At 42.4% G+C, this 17,832-nt stretch overlaps 1 protein-coding gene across 1 annotated transcript in view; it reads left to right on the forward strand.

Moving 5' to 3' along the window:
• VWA8 (von Willebrand factor A domain containing 8) overlaps positions 1–17,832 on the forward strand; it is a 1,363,176-nt gene that overhangs the window by 335,328 nt on the left and 1,010,016 nt on the right. Inside the window, exons 6-7 of the mRNA XM_086935029.1 lie at positions 2,410–2,574; positions 6,853–6,902. Of these exons, the coding sequence (XP_086791155.1) occupies positions 2,410–2,574; positions 6,853–6,902 (215 nt within the window). The remainder of the gene's footprint in view (positions 1–2,409; positions 2,575–6,852; positions 6,903–17,832) is intronic.

The raw sequence follows: 17,832 nt of genomic DNA on the forward strand, positions 1-17,832 counted from the left end.
GGTGGAAGGTGATAACGGTGATCTGTAGTGAACAGAAGACTTGAAATGCATGCTCCATTCAGTAAAAGGCCACCAAAGCGTAGCTAATATGGTCATGTCTGCTGGCTAACTAACTCGACATAAGCAATTTGTACATGGAGTTTTAATCTAGTGCAGTTTTTTTTGACTAGGGGCTAGAATAGCTAGATTGCTCCTGTGAATGATCAATTTTAAACCAGGGTTCAAGAATATTTTTCTGATATTTACCCTGTTTGAATAATCCAAAGTAACTTCTGTAATGACAAACCAGTCTGAAAACAAATTTGCACTGACTGGTCTGTTCAACATGTATTTCTTATGCTGATTAGTCTGTGAAGTTTGCATTTGCTCTAGTTGATCAGTGGAAATGTATTTTTTAGGTTTATATGAACAGTTGAGTGTGCAGACATTGCTCACAATATGAAAAGAGTAGTCTTGGTGTCAGACCCCTTCAACCATTGACTTACTTTGGGTCAATCCCCTCAGTCATTGCCTTGAGACAACACTAATTGCATCTTGGCCCAAAGCAATTTAGAACTATCACCTCGTGCTACTGGCTGTTGAGTGTATAATCCTGCCCCCTTGGAAGTGACTAGATTTCAATTCATGAAAATCTGTTTTACATCCGAAAAGTACACTTAGTCATCACATTTTTGTCATATCGATTTCTATAATCTCCTGCATTCATACATATATACTACAAACCCTGTTTTTTGTTATTTATTTTACTACTAGACACATTGTTTTACTTTACGGCAAAACTAAATAATTGCTTGGGATGCCAAGGGTTGTACCTGGCGTTGTATCTCTGGCACCAAGTTCCACAGCAAGCAGTGGCTTCCGGCATCAGACCATTGATGAGATTCTGTGTGCTCGACAGCTTCCCTGCTCCTCTGCTACAAATCAGTGGCTCTGGCAAAGCAGATTGGTCCGACTTATAACTAAAAATACAACCCAGACGTATTGATGTTGGCAGTGCTTTTTGCACCTAGTTAATGCAGATGTTGCTTTTGCCACTAAATATTTTGATTACTGGTGCAAACCGTGAAATCCAGCCATAGATGTGTAGGACTTCTTAGACCCAGACTAGTAGTATTTTTTCGTCTCTAGTGATTTTTTGTGTGAAAGCAAACTATAAATGGATTATCCGGAACAAGCTTTGCCGTTAACAGCACTAGTTGAAACAGAGATGACATGGAGATCCAGTGATAACTTGGAATCAACGCCAAGCCCTGATTTCTCCACAGAGGATGCCAGAATTTGACAAGTCCCAAGTGTCTCTGACAAAACGTCAATCAATCAATCAATCAATCACGGCATTTGTAAAGCGCGCTACTCACCCGGGAGGGTCTCAAGGCGCTGGGGGAGAGGGGTAAGTTACTGCTCGAACAGCCAGGTCTTGAGCTGCTTCCTGAAGGAGAGGTGGTCTTGGGTTCGCCGTAGACCGTAGAACAAAACCGAAGGAGTGCAGGAGGAAGAAGATTCCTATTTATATGGTACCCTTTGTTTTTAGGTCTGCTCTAGAGACAGCCTAAGCTTTTGTTGCCAACCTGATGTAATCGTAAAAAGTGATACATTGAAAATACTTGGATACGTACTCAAAAGGAGCTTGGATCAGCTCTCCAATGGTTTGTTCAGTAGCCCTTCACATTTGCCTCTGCCCACCAGAGCAGGATTGGTCTTTGGTTATCCTTGTGTCTTCAGGTTACAATAATTTCAAGTCAGTGCACTTTTTCTTTGAGCCGATAAGAATATATTTTTTCTGTGATATTCATTAACACAAAACAAGTTTTTATGCCTATTTTATATGCACCTTACTGCTGAGAAGCACCTGTACTGTTCTATTAAAATTATATGCAGTGGTCAATTTTTTAATTAACATTGTTATAGCAAACATATGCCTCTGCGTTTAGGAAGCAACATGTTTGGTTTTTTATTTCTATTTTTTAGCATATGCCTCTATTTGAAATATTTTTAAAAATATCGATGGCGCCAGCTTGCCAGTACAAGGTCTATTGGCTATGCCAATGCTTGTTTCTATTGGTTTTCAGGTTGTGGTACACCCTACCTCATTGTCGAGAGTTTTTAGCCTAATTTTAAGACTAGAAATGGCATGTTTTGAATCAGATTCACCAGTTAGAATATGCCAAGTTGCTGAGTTCGTTTCATTTTAACTTTTAACAAAGGAATGACATATTTTGCTGGGAATTATTACCTTTATTAAATAGATTTCTATCTGAGGATTCTGTGATCTGTGAAACTTGTATTCATTTCTTTCCTTCCCAAAAAAATTAAAGTGCTGCAAACAGCAGGCGCCTCGCCCAGACCACAGCTGTCTTTGTTTCTTTCTCACATTATCACCTTCTCATTGTTGCGTTTTGATTTCTGCAGGAACACACCAAACATGAGCTGGACGCCTGGAAAATCGTCCGAGTGAGCGAGCATTTCCGAGTTATAGCTCTGGGACTGCCAGTGCCCAAGTACACGGGAAACCCGCTCGACCCGCCCCTGCGCTCCAGGTTTCAGGCCAGAGATGTTTATTACCTTCCTTTTAAGGTGAGAACTTTTGCATGGCCTTTTAAACTCGTCTGCTATGGATTAACTGTTATTTTTATTGAGTGACGTTAAAGAGAAACTGACGCGAGAAAGGATGCTGTTCTAACCTGAGTGCAATATTTATTTGGCCCATTTCATAAATGAGCCATGGCTGGTGTACCTTGAGGTTTGCCTTTTTCGGCCAGGTTGCCCATGCCCTTCACAGGTTATTGAGCGATCGCCACAGAACAGAGGTCAGATCTCGAGCTCTAGCCTATTCTTTGACTAAACTGGGCATTGACATTTAGTGGAAGTTGTTGGCTGCTCCCTGGTTTGTTGAGGCTGCACATAGGGCGCCCCAATCCAGGGGTGCCGGAATTACTTAAAAGCAGTGAATGTTTTCTTGTTGCCCTGGTTAGAAGTTGCAAATTTCACGTCAGCATAAGTCCGAGTGATAGCGCCTACATGGTCCAAATTGTCATTGAAAAAGCTCAGCAGGCAATGTATGTGATAAATGACGCACACCAATGGTGCACAATTGGTGCACTGTTCATTTTTGCCAACATACTGGATTGAGCCTTCCAAAAATTGATTGCTGGATTCAAGAATGTATCTGCCTGCATGCTCCTGAGTCTCTGCCTCTGGGACCACATCTTTCAAACACTGAAATCCCTTCACTGGACACTAGTGGCACAGTATAATTCCAGTGTGTGTGAATCAATCACAGAGGCCTTCTGTGGATGAGGGCACATTATTTTGCAACCAAAGCTAGTAGACCATTGCCCAGAGAGAACGCTGCTTTTCTAGTTCAGTGTTGCCTTAAATCTTTTTGGGGGCGGGGTGACAGAGCTTTTTCAGTCTTGCCACCAATAAATTTGAACTTGAAGGCAATCTTCATTCTGCCCAAAATAAATCAATCTTCCCATTTTTGTTTTAAAGGGTTCTTAAGAAAATCCATAACCCATGGCCAGAGTGTAACACTGTACATGTTACAACAAAAATTAGGAGTAGCTAAACAGCTTGGCTACAAAATACCATAAATACGAATGTCAAAAGATAAAGTGAATACCCTAAAGGAAAAATACAATGTAAGTAAAAGAAAATACAGAAAAAAAGATGGACATACAGAGTACTGGCGAGCTTAACTCTAATTCGCAAAAAGTAGGAAAGATTAGCTGGAAGAAATTAGGTATATTTTTTTCTGAAACTGAGATAGGGTTGGCCAAGCTGGATCTCTAAGGGTAAAGAGTTCCAGAAACAAGCTACTGGGGAAGAGAAGGCCTGAGTGGACTACGTTTTGAAAGTACGATGGGTGCTGGCTTCCGGCCCTGTTGAGCCACCAAATATCTTCAGTTTCACATTCAGAATGGGCATTGATTCATTCTTTAAAAGTCAGGCAGCAGATTTTGAAGGAGATGTAGCTGCAATGGATCTGAAAGAGAATGGACTGATATTGTCAAATGCGCCCTGGCCAATAGAGTGGCATATTGGAGTGTACAACATTCTTTAAAGAAAGAAGAGAGACTGGAGTTGAGAGATTACAAGGGATTGAACCTTGGAATGGAAGACAGAGGCAGGTAGAAAGAGTTTGATTCTTCTAAGATGGAAGGAGCAGACTGGCACCCGTTTGCTGATCTGAGCCTCAAACTAATTGGCGTAGTATTGTGGGAAACCCAGAGCCTTCACTGTGGTAGAGCCAGTGGTTTACGTGTTTAGATCACATGAGGTAGAGGGCGGGAGTAGTGTGCCGTGGATAGTGAGAATAAGGGCATTATCAAAAACAAAGTCTTTACTAGATAAAGTTTGAGGAAGTGATGGTAATTCAACCCAGAATAGCACAAAGGCCCTCCCCAGGCAGTGAATTTCACTCTGTTTCCTCATCCTAAAAAGAGAGTTATGTGTTGTCAGTGTAATGGTGTAGAGTGACATTCAAGTTGTTAAGTAGATCGCCCAGCAGTTCGGTATAGGTGCTAAATAAGTTGGAGTATTAGCATCAACCCATATTCACTCCAAAACAGCCCAGGACTCTGGTCAGTCCTGGCGCTTCCACTAGGATATACTGCATATGTACAAAAAACACAGGTGAGCAAATCCAGGGTTTACCCAACATCCCTTTGTGGGTTGCCTGGATAGAACGGAGGGTTCTGTGATCTACCACTTCAAAGGTCCAGAAGACAGACCCCACCCTTCTTCAGCATATGACAGGAACCATCCACCTGAATAATAAAGTTCTCATTGTACACCAAGGATAGAAACCAGACCTGCATGGGCAAAGACTCTGTTGGAAAGACAGAGGCATCTGGGGTTCGAGAATGGCACATTGTTCAATCACAGCCTAAGATCTGGCTGTTTCTTAAGTAAAGCAAAGGCTATTCGAGGAATAACTCAATGTAAAATAACATGATGATTCTGCAGAAAATGTATGGCAAGAGATTCAGCCGGACTTTACCTTTGCATATACCTTGTTGTAACCACTCAAATACTCTGCACTCCCTTCCCTTGACCAACTCCCTCAACAAATGTTGCATATGTGTGATGGACATCAATGGGATTGGGTCGTTCCTCATACCTATCGCGCGGGAATGTTTACCTTTACACAACATACTCTTTCTACAGCTCTTTCAACTGACCAAAATACGATAACAATTGCTTTGAAAAAGTGGTTACATGAAGAAGTAAGAGCAGGTTACCCTAAAGAGCCAGCATGTTTAGGCAGATCACTATGCAGTGCATGCAACAAACCAAATGTGCATGAAGTCTCTAGGACAGACACACCAAGGTATGCTTAGGTTCTGTTTTCATGGAAGAATGGAAGGTGCACTCATGGAAAGTAGACACGTGAACAATGAGTCCAAAAAAGTGCTTCTTTTTATTCAAGTAATCTTTAAAAACCGGCACACAGCCAACGCGTTTCGTTCCCAATTGTGCCAAAAGGGAACTTCGTTTGGGCTCTTAGATTGATGGACAAATAGGCATTGAAAGAAGATAAAAGTAGTACGAGCAGCAAAATACCAAGGGGCGCGGTATGAAGCGTCAGAGTATGGTGGGGTACAATGAAAAGGAAGATATTCCTTATGTAAGATCAACCTTGCACAAATAATGGGAGGAGGCCAGTGTGATGGAGTCTTGGGTAAACACAGTTTTGTCAAAAGCGAGATAAAAATAATTATCTTACGGTTTCTACTGTGTATACATATATATTAGCAGAGATCGCTTGAAAGGTCCTAATAAAAATACGTGAAGGTACACAAACACAGGCAATGAATCTTGAATGTTACTCTTTAGATGATAATGGTGATCCCCAGAATGCTAACCAGCAGGATACGAGCCAGCATGTTTAGGCGGCTCACTGTGCAATGCATGCAACAAACCAAATGTGCATGAATCTCTAGCACAGACACACCAAGGTATGCTTAGGTTCTGTAATGTACTAAGGCTGTGAAGTAATTTCTGGGAATTTAGGTAGCACCATGTGGGCGGGGTAACCAGGTAACATGTTCACCATATCTTATTTGTAACTACCTTTTATGGGCATGTGAACAATTTGTTTAAATGGAGGGTGTCCCAGTGGAATGAGATGGATATATGTGGTACTGGGCACTACTTTGTTAAATATGAGATGAATGTGGATTCTCTTCTTATGTAAGGTGGTCGAGTTTGGGATACAACTGGAGGGATCGCTAGGTTATGTACCATGTGAACATTCAACAAAATATGTTATAAAAAATCCAGTTTGTATATAAAATCTTATGTGTAGTGTATATTGCTCTGTGCTCTTCCTCCTCTTGTTAATTCATTCACATCCTAACCCATAATTTAGTCGCACCCTGCTTTTGATTTCAATGTTGTCGCCCTTTCCTTCACCGCCCTCAAACGGTTTGCCAGATACAGACTGACCTCCACATATGCAGCATAGTGTGGGCACTAGGACAGTGCTTCGGGTGTAAAGGTCTTCCAAGGCCATACTTGAGCAGCTGCCTTTGTTACCCTGCCCCTCAGTAGTTATTCATTTGTAGCAACCAGTACTGTAGCCAGAGGTGGGTGAGCCTTGTTCGCGTGGAAGGGGCGGGCTGACTCTGTCAGAGCTCTGGCTGCTTTCATCACTGTTCTTTCTGGTGGCCTCTCTTCCTTTGCAGCTCTGTGCTTGTGTAAGGAGTCACCCACTGAATTAAGATTCTGGCTGTTGATTTTTACCGCTGTGTATTGATTTGATCTCTGCCTTTTTCAGTATTAACAATAAAAGTTGAACTGGTAATAAACCAATGGTCTGGTAATGATGGGTGATATTTCTCTTTTTAGGACCAACTGACTCTACTGTACTCAATTGGATCCAATGTTTCCGCAGAAAGGTAAATGTGAACTTTGAAAAGGATTGCCTCATTATATCCCATGTATAGGTATTCCATTACTTCTATTTGTGACTGATTAAATGCTCCTTTCACTCTAAACCATGGAAATGCTTTCTAGGCTCAAGATAAGTAGTTTGTGCTAATTCAGGTCATATATATATTTTTTTGTATTCAGGAGGCACTTCGGTATGAATGTAGCTCTTCTGTCTGTATAATCATCCTGCCATGATCTTTGGGAGGCCTGAGAGGGCTCTGCTGCCTTCTTGGAACTGTGACCCAGCTAGAATAAAGTTCTCAGTCTGAGCCATTCCCATATTTCTGCAGCTCTTTTCTGTGTAGGGAGATCCAACTGTTTAAGGCACATGGAAGTCTGAGGCAAGGGGTGGAACCCGGACAGAACCCATCCAGTGCTCAGTCTCCATCATCTAGGTAAGGTTATAGTCTAGTTTAGGGCATTCATCGTGCTACGTCATGACACATTCACATGTCAGACTCTCATGTGAGCAACAGGCTGCTCCACTGGCGGCGTGAAACCCATCCGCATTATTGACCGGAAGGTCAAGCTATAATACAGTTCAACTTGTACACTTGTGGGAACCGTACATGCGTGGGGAGACTGAGGCCTACACACCACATTTTTGAATCACTGTGCTGGGAATCGGCAATAGGTGGGAACACACTGGGGCTGTTGTCAGTAGACCGAAAATCACCAACAAACTGATGTGTATGATGGCAGTTTATATTTTGTGCTTTTCTATTAAATCCCAATAAAAAAATAAGTTAAAAAAAAAGGAAGGGGCAATCAAATCCTTTAGTCAAGAGGGATGAAATAGACTTATGGCTCACTCTGCTTAGAGAACAAGACCATTTTTAAGGCTGCTTTCAGTAGATGATAGTGAGATAGTTGCTTCGCGACCTATGAAACTCTGTCCAACAGACAACAGAGGTGGCCACCTTCTGTATGCACCCGCAAACAAGTTCCTTTATGGATAGGTCCTGAAGCCTTCAACCTAACCTTCACCCCACTGAGGTATATTTACAGCCTAGTGATATTTTTGCATGGGGCTGGTAGCTTTACCCCATGTCCTCCTCAACCAGCCACATGCTCCCAATATCTGAGCCAACAGTTTCTCTTGTGCAGAACAAAATTGCTACTGTAATATCTTATCAGTTTGATAAAAGTAGCCTGTCTCACTGCCTCCTTAGCCTCTCCCTTGTTTCCTGGTATTGGGTGAACAAGTTCATACTTCGGCCTAATAACAGGAAGAGGTGACAGTAAAATCAGCATTTTTTATAAACGCCTGGCTGCCACAAGTTAGTTATTCCATTGCTAACATTTCCGAAGCCTTATGCTTGATTCTCAAGTAGTCAGAAGCGTCATGAAGATCTGTTTAATTATTTATTCGATTTTTTTAAATGATTGAGATTATTTATTAAGTGCAAACGGCCTCTCAAAGTCTTCATAGTGCTTTTATTGTCTGTATTAATGCCAAAAAACGAGTTCTCAAGCTTATGGTCTTCTGTTGCGTGACTAGCCCAAGGCCACTTGCGTTCTCATATGAGAGATACCATGCCCTTTCTGTCACTTTGGTTTGCGCAGTATTATGTTATGGGTGCCCTCAAACCTGTTTCTTAAGTGTGATCCTATACCAGGACTCCGATGTAATCCATCTTTCGTTATCTCGTTTTTTTCTCTTCTTACTGAATGATGCTCAGATTTTTCTAATTTGTATGATCAATACACATGGTCTGAAGTTACTCAGCATTGAATAATCTTTAGCGAGAGATGTCTTTGGTCATGTTTTTCTAAATTTAATTTATTGCAACAACAAAAGCATTTTACCATAAAATTCAATTGCAGCCAACATTGCCTTGTGACAGAAGCACTTGTATGTTAGGAAGGGATCATAAGGAGGGGGTTATGGAATTTGTGGGGGGCAGTTGTTTAACTTAGAAAGGACAATCTAAACAAAAGTCTCATTCATGCATATTTACATTAACAGACACACTGAGAAGGAGAGGATGGAGTGTAAGTGATGATTAGGATTTTCTTTACATGAGGTGATGTTAGCTGCAGATCGCAGACCATGCTGGTTGCGGTCTGCGTTGAATTAGACTATTGTCCTCGTCCCCCACCCGCAAGCCCACTTTATTCTCGCCTGTTCTGCTGATCCTCGGGTGCGTATGGTGCTTTAGGTGAGCGACAAGGGTTTCTTCCGGTGGCCTCACTCAGTCCCTTTACTGCGGTACGTGCCGCAGAGGTGTAACTACTAAAGGACGGCTGCTTCCCCCATGGGGGGTCCGAAGTTGAGGACGCCACTGGGGACCAATAAAGAAGCGTCGGGAGGCCAGGTGGGCATGGCAGCCCACACAACTAAGTAAGGAGGTGTGCCTAAAGGCTGAGAGAAGTGGGGAAATTCAGGAAAGCACAAGGCTGTGGTGCCGAGCTTTGCTCGGAGGCAGCTAGCATTAGGTTGGTTAGTGCAGCTTGTGCATTCCTCAGACACCTACTTTGCCCTTTCCCTCAGTCCTTCTCGCGCCAGAGTAAGGCACACACGACATCCTGCTCTGTGCACGTTGGAAGTATAATCAAACAAGTGCACTTTAACAAACTCTGATCCCAACTGGTTGGCTCAGACAGAGGAGGTAGTGCCTGCCTGTAGGATTGTTTGGCAAGCGGAATGGAGCTGCCCTGGAGTCACTGAAGTGGGTTACGGTGTAGTATTGGCTGGCGGATATCAAACTCCTGGAATAGCCTGGAAGCAAGTAAGAATTTTTGGTATAGATATTACTGCAGTCAGAACCAGTGCAACTTATCGCCACAATCAAGTTCTGCGCCCAACCCCCTGGGGAGCTAGGGGCGTTAGGGTGTATGGCAGATCAGTAATTTAGTTCAAGTGGCAGTGTGAGCGCAGGGGCAGCAACTGACTGGTACCTAGAAATAGAGTGAGGATACCGGAACTTGACCTAACGGTCAACAAATGATATAGGCCAGCGGCGGGGGCTGCAGCACCAAGGCGGAGTGGGAGGTTAGTCTTTTTGAGAATTACCGGGTTCCTGACTATCACCAGATGGACAGATCCAGGGCTGTAGATGGAAATGCTGCCGAAAGAGGGGTCACAAAGACATTTTTTTTTAAAGTGCACCCATAAAGAGGACCAGCATAGCAAGTTAGCGGAGAACATTATTATTGACCCCCTTGAAGAGGATTTGACTCCCAGGATGTCATGTACTCCGGTACACCCTACAGAAGAAGTGGATGGAATACCTTTGGGACAATCTACAAAAGACAATCTACAAAAGAATTTGTGGGGAAATATTTTAAAAGGAAAGCAGACGCACGTGAGCACCCTGTATTGCTGGGAAGTATTCAAAGCGACGACTGGAAAGGGGGCCAGAACCACGTAATGAGTGACTCTATTATTTTTTAAACACTATCAGACTTGGACCAAACTTTGGGGAATGGAGGGGGCTGTCATGTAGATAGGCTTTGCCTTTACACTGTGTTAAGTTAGCATGCGCTTATTAGAAGTTTAAACGCCATTTTACCTCTCTGCTGATTTTGCACACGGCACATATTTTTATTAATGCTTTGAGGCCAGTAGAATATTTTGCTTCACACGAGAATAATATGTTTTCCTATAGTATCAGCTTTGCTTGCTAAGCTATGTCTGAACAGTGAGTGCCGAGGCCTTCAACACAGCGGTTGTTGTTCGGTCTGATCAGCGCACATCTTAATGTTGGGGGGATGCTTTTGCCTGAACCAAGGTTATTGTCGTCACCCTGTCTCTCCTCCGGTGGAATTAATAGCACCACAGAGGACAGTGAGGTCCTGCAACAATCAGGTATTCGGCAAGGAAGGGACGGAACGGGTAGTGGGGGAAATGACTCATTAGTAGAGGCAGGAAAGGGTATCCCTCAGCTAGGCTGTATCCCCCCTGATACCTCATTGTCCTCCCTGGCCCTAGATATGACAGAAACTTCGGCCTTGTTATTGTTAGAGGTTATGTTTCTAATGCAAAAAAACTCTTCAGACAATATTAGAAGTATTAGTTGAGAATAATGGTCAGGAGAAATTCCATTAATACCAACTACAGAGGATCACGGAGGAGCTAAAACAGATGAATAATTGTATGCCCACCCTCGTACGACCAGTAACAGAGGAAAGAGACCAGGAGGTGTATTCGTAACCGGACAACGAGGAGATAGAACATGCATAGTCTGTTAATCCCCCTATGGTATACACCTCGTCATATGACGAGGGAAAATACAGAAGATGCTGAAAAGTAAAGGGGGCATAAAACGATGTTGGAAGAAAGGGCAGTGTGTGGCCCCAGAGCCAGTGAGACAATAGAAGAACTGAATGGGACTTAAAAAGAGGGTGAGTGGGACTTTGAATAGAATAGGAGTAATAGGTTAAGAGGCGTATGAAGTATTGTTTGGAAGTACGCAACCACGAAGATGTGTAGAAGAGAGAAGAAAGGAATCAAAAAAGAGGGAAGCAGGGTGAAGGCTGAGCTGCCTGATAGAAATAAGAGCTTGTCCTCCTTAGATCAACTCGGGAAAAGTAAAGGTTTAATGTTAGCCAGAGCTCCCAGTGATAAGAGGAGCGAAGGAAAGTATAATAAAAGGGATTGTCTGTGGGTATTTATGGAACCATGAGGGAGAAGGATGGGGAGAAAACGTCAGAGGAAGTTAAAGCCCCTGAATCGCTTGCACCTATGACAAGTACTGGTTAAATGTCCTAGCCTAGGCAAGATTACATCTGGTGATATAAGGCAAATAGGTTTCACAACAAATTTGGAAGGAAAAGAGGCGACAATGGTCTTTTTTTACTCAGAATGTGTAAAGCAGATGATTGTGAGGGCCAAGGAAGAATTGAAAAAGGAGGGTATAAGATTGGTGCAATTTGCTGAATTCGTAATGGAAGAAAGTGGTCTCAGGAGTCTTGGGGCTCTCACCCACCACACAGGATTATGCACTGATCAAAATATGTATGACGTATCAGGGAATCAGCATAAAAGAACATTTACTGATATAAGTAGGGGCGGTCTGCAAGTAACTGTAGTAAATGCTGTAAAAGGACCTTTGTTGAGGAACCAATTCGAACCCCTTACTGATTCAATAGCCAGTTGGGGTGATAATATGATGGGATGGATGAGTGATCTGGATTAGGAAACGGAGTAATCGCACAGCTTGTAGGTATTGACGTGGAACATAGGAGGGTATAGGAGACAGTCAACTCAAGATACCATCAAAGAAATGTTGGGAAGATATGAAATGATGTGCTTTCAAGAGTCTTGGCTGTGCGAAGTACTCCAACCAGCAGCTGGATTTGAAATGCTTATTAAAGAGGCAGTGCGTATGGGCCCAGGACGCCCTTCAGGAGGACTAATCACTTTAGTATTGTCTAAATTAGCCAATAAAGCAACTAGGTTGAAAGTAAAAAGTTGATGACTACTGGCTAGTCAGATAGAGCTCTATAGTGACTCCCGGGCAAGAAGATAAATAATTGTGGGTAATGTATACATTCAGTCAGGGTATATAATAGATTATGAAGCGCAGTTCGGACAGCTAGAAGAAGATTTAGAGCTGATCTGTACAGCAAATGCTACACAGGTGATAATGAATTTAGGGGATTTTAATAACAAATTAGATCCTTCCTTTAGTGATGAATTGTTTAAAGAATTATTAGCTATAGCACAGATGCCCACAGCTATTTTTCCTAGATCAGGTGGATCTGCGCGATATGAAACCCTAGTAAAGCTCTTAGGATCCATAGGACTGTTCTGTATCAATGTACCAGTAGACACCGACCTCCCTACAGTAATGACATTTTGTATAGGTAATCAGAGCTGTCCAATTGATTACACCTTCATAAATGCTTGGCACTTTGCTGAAGTAGAAGAATTCAAAGTGCTGAAATATGAAGGTAGTGACCATTGGTTATTTCAGGTAATATGTAAGGTAGAGCAAGGGCTGCAAAGAGATAGTGGCCCCACTGCAGATGAAGTACCACGACGCATAACCACCAGTATAATTGAGGATATTTTGATATTGATTAACAACCTGATGGTCGACTGTACGTCTTTCGGTAAACCCCAGGCATGGTGAATGTCCTAACATGTTATGACCAGGTGATTGAGCAAGTGGTATATTGTTTTAGCGTAAAACTATAATCAGGAACTGCGACTAAGAAATGTGATTAAGAGATGCGGGGTAAGAGAAATGGTTGGTTCAACAGTGAGTGTAGGAATTTAAAATTGAGGGTACAGAAGTTGGAAAAACTGGTTAAGAAAAGGCAGGTTAAGGTAGCAATGGAGAGTCTCTGCTTTGCAAAATTTGAGTATAAAAACAAGTTGAAGGAACAAAAATCAGGTAAATGGCAAAAAATTGGCAAACTATGCTTAAAGTGATAGGCACAAATAACATTAGAGCATTTTGGCAATTGGTGCAGGAGTGAAATGTGCAAGGGGAAATGAGGTGTCTAGTGAGAGAAGAAGACATGGTTAACCACTTAAGCAAATCTTTATGATAGAAAAAAACGTAGATGAGAACCAGGAAAATACGATTAAAGTTGGGGTAGCAATAGAGTTGCACTTCTCCTTCCAGAAAATAAAAGAAACCATCCAACCCCTAAAACTAACTAAAGCAGCAGGACCAGATAATCTACTTGCAATTATGTTAAAAATAATTTCGATTGGTGGGCAAGCTTCCTAAATATAATTTTCCAAAAGATGTTGACCTCTGGGAACTTTCCTGAAAGCTGGAAAGGGGTAATAGTCAGACCAATATAAATATAAAGGAGGATGCCACACATCCCAAGAATTATCACCTATTAGTTTGTTGGATGTGGAGGAGAAAGTATTTTCAAAAATACTGTTAGGCGTAATGAAGGCCTGGGTAGAGCAAAACAATGGAATTCTGGTAAGTGGCTTTAAAGATGGCAACTCAACAATAGATCATTTCCTTAGTCTATGGGCAATGACAAAAAGGCGTGAGCTACAAGGTAGATTGTTCTGCTGCTTTGTTGATTTCCGGGCCACCTTTGATTTGGTCGATCGTAACCTACTGTGGGATATGCTGGGCGGCTTGGTGTCAACAAGGCGTTAATCTCACTAATCCAGGAATTGCATTCGCAAAACTGGGCTGGATAATCCTAGATACCCAAGCGACCCTTTCAAAAAAAGTATAGAGAAAGTATGGTCTACGTCAAGGCTGCGTCCTGGCCCCCCTATTTTTCTCATTATTCTTATCCGACTCACCAAATGCATTGCAATGCTGGTGGTTTAAACCTTAAGATGGGTGGGACCCTTATCCCAGGTCTCTAGATGCCGATGGACATGGCAGAATTGGGTCTGCAAGAGAAATTGGACACTTTCCATGATTATTGTTTAAAGAAATGCCTTACTGTCAATTTGGACAAGCCAAAAATAATCGCGCTGGGGAAAGGAAAAATAGTTTTTAATTAGCAACTGGGTGGGGTCAAAGTTGAGGTGGTGGACAAATATAAATATTTGGATATGTAGTTCGATACCAAATTTAATTGGAGGGACCACATAGAATCATTAAAAGCAACTGCACTATCCTCAGTATGGGGCCTAAAACAAACAGTTCAAGTGGAAATATGGAGGTCCGCCTTTATGCCTCATATTGTCAGCCTTTCACGCAATGGTCCGGCCACAATTTCAGTATGGGGTGGAGGTGTTATCCTTAGGCGGTAAATTGGATTGGATCCTTGAGGAGGGTAAATGTGTGTAACAGCTCCTTGCACTTCCACCATAAACTGTGATCCAGGCTGTGAGGGCAGAATGCCAATAATAGCCTGGAGTTACCAGGGGCTGCAAGCTACACTGAGTATTTGACAGAGATAGAGTAGAGAAGGGATCCTTAAAATATCACATCTTTGTAAAGGGGAAATAGAGGAAAGTGAACTGAATTGGGCATCCCAACCTAGATGCATGCTAGCTAAGATCTGTGTAAAACTATCATTAGAGCCAAGTCAGTGTAAGTTAGGACAGTAGATCCCCAAGCAGGAGCTATGCGCTAATATAAGTAAAAATGCTAGAGGAGAATTTGCTCTATCTGGGTAGAAAACCGTCCACTCCGTTCTAGGCAGGAGCAATGTTCCCTTATATTGAATCCTTGCCAAGTCCTAAGCTTAGGAATGTCGTATTGAAATGTAGGATTGGACTTAATCCGTGCAATGCCGACAAGAAGATAAAAGCTGCAATGAGGAATGAACAGCGCTTGTGTACATGTGGGCTAAAAGTAAAATGCAACTGCCCACATATTTTATTGGATTGTTTGTGGTTCCTAGATGAACAGAAGGAATTCTTAAAACCTCTTTTTATTGCTTATAAGATTATTAATAGGGATCAAGCTCTACGTCTGTTGATAAATATGAGATTTTTAAATGTCATATTTGCAATAAGAAGATTTTTAATTGCAGTACAGGAGTCATTAAAAGAGCTGCTAATATAACTTAAAAGGGCCCAGGGAGTTGGAAAGAGTTTTCTTCCATTACTTGATGTCCCTTTGATGTTCTTGTATGTAAACAGAAATGTGCATTTTACTTTATTTAATTATTTCCCGATTAGTCATGAGTTTAAAATCTATTTATGGACGTTTTTATAATAATATTTATAGACCATGGTCTAAATAATCATGTCAGAGTTAGGGTTACACACTTAGAATTTGGAGAGACTTAAGGGTCTTGGTAAAGGGTTAGCGCTGTCCTGCGTTTATTGCACTCTTTTTTTTTGGCTCCATTGATGTGGTGTGGCACTGGTCGTATTTGTACTTTAAGTTTTATTGTGCTTTGTTTTACCTTATTGATGTACTATTTGTATTGCTCGCATTTTTAACCGTATGCTTTATTGCGTTGTTGTCTTTTATGGCTATGTTAGCTAAATAAAGTATTCTGAATCTGAAAAATACGATGTTTAGGGGCAGTTTTTGATGGTGCTTAGTGGAGAGATCATCAATACCAGTCTCTAGTTGCTTATGTTTCTATTTAGAGGGACCTGGCCTGGCAGATGGGACTGCAATGTTCCTATTGGAGAAGGACCAAGGCTTATTAGCATTTGGCTGACTCTTGTCTGAGGTGGCACGGTGTGCAGAAAAACAATGGGCTAGAATGCTACTCGAATAAGTATAAGTGGCTGAGAGTAATCCACGCATTCCCCCATCACTCTTTCGTTACCTTTAGCAGAGAGTTATAGTACTTTCAGCTGGGGGATAGTTCCAGTTCATGGGTCCCAGCAGGTAAAAGGACTGAAAGTTACTAGCAGTGAAAATCAATGAAAGCAGTAAATGCATAGACCTATATAATACAGTTAATAATTTTAAAAGTGTGGTTTATTTACAACACATTAGAAGTAATCAATCAATCAAAATGTGGCTAATCACCCAATAGGTTATCCAGGCGCTTTCAGGTCCTGGAGGCTTATTCGAACAGCTAGGTCTTGACGGCCATTCGGAATTCTAAAAGTGAGGTGATGATCTGGAGTTGTATGGGAGACTGTTCCTGGTCTTTGCTGCAATGTGACATAGTAAGTGTAAAGTGGACTCAGTGAGACAACCGCAACCAAGAACCAGTGAACAATGGTACATGAATAAACAATTATGTGTTGATATACAAACAACTCAAAAAACAGGCCCATCAATCTTTAGGGGCCACACTCAGTAGATGACTTAAGACCCAAAAGTAATTACTTACTTTTCAAAGAAAACAAGAACTGTCAGGTGACTTTCACTTCACCTCCATCGAGTTAAGCTTGAGTAGAAAGGAATGTTCAGAGTCAGACAAACCTGTCAGAGAAACTCTCATTCACTTGTGGTAAGTATTATAGAGCCCTGCTCCGTTCCCCAGAAATCAGTTCACACATAAATTGTCAGTATTTTACTATGTAATTATTTACTATACACTATTTATCTGTAAATCGTGCTCCATGAGTTGTAAATAATCTAAACAGTTCATCAACAAATGTACATAATAAGGCATAGGGACAGCCACAACACCATTTTAACCAGGGCCGTAATACAGGCCCCCGCAGCCCCCGCAACGCGGGGGGCCCAAGCCCCAGGGGGTTCCCTCCACACAGCACTTTGGCCAGAGAGCTCCTGATAGTCTGGAGGGGGTCCCTGTCATGGATCCGGTCTGTGTGCTTGCATGTGTGTGACCCACTTCCATGTGGGGATGTCGGTCTAGCTTCCTGAACAGGAAGCAGAACCAGAGGTCACCACTAGAGCAATTCCGGGTGAGACCGCATTAGAACCAGCGGTGCTCAACCCGAGTTGCTCCTGATTACGACCACGACGGAAGTCTGAGTCTGTAGAGTATTTATTTTCCCCTGGATTCCGACGAAGTCAAGGATATTACAGTTTTCACACCGGCACAGTAATGCTGATGCAGAATTCCTTACGTGACTCGCGCCGGAGCGCGTTGTTCCAAGACCAGCTCCTAGTGCAGAGCAAAAGCGCAGAAGCGCTTTCAGCATTGTTACTCAAGGCACGTGCAGGAGTGTGTTGCCTTTACTTTCCTCAATTGTACATTCAGGCATATTTCTCACGACGGTACGCACAGGAACGCGTTACCAATAACTACGTCAGCCTTCACACAAGGCACTGACCTTCCACGTCTGCACCGGCGCAGGAGCGCTAGTGCAGTATTGTCTGGTGTGGCTAGCACAGGAGCGCATGGCCGTAAGACCAGCAACTCAGTTCTGAAGAAGCGCTTTCAGACCAGGTTGTGCAGAGACAAGCACAGGAGCGCATTGCCTTTTGGCTATTTTCAGCACCATGTCCACAGTGAAAGTGCCGAGGCGCTTTCAGCATTCTCTGTATAGTGGCACACGCAAGAGCACGTTGCCTTTCGGCACCTTTATGATCACAGCGCAGGAGCGCTTCTTTATCTTTATAAAGAACA

This window comes from Lissotriton vulgaris, chromosome 8 (assembly GCF_964263255.1).
Source record: "Lissotriton vulgaris chromosome 8, aLisVul1.2, whole genome shotgun sequence".
NCBI classification, from domain to species: domain Eukaryota; kingdom Metazoa; phylum Chordata; class Amphibia; order Caudata; family Salamandridae; genus Lissotriton; species Lissotriton vulgaris.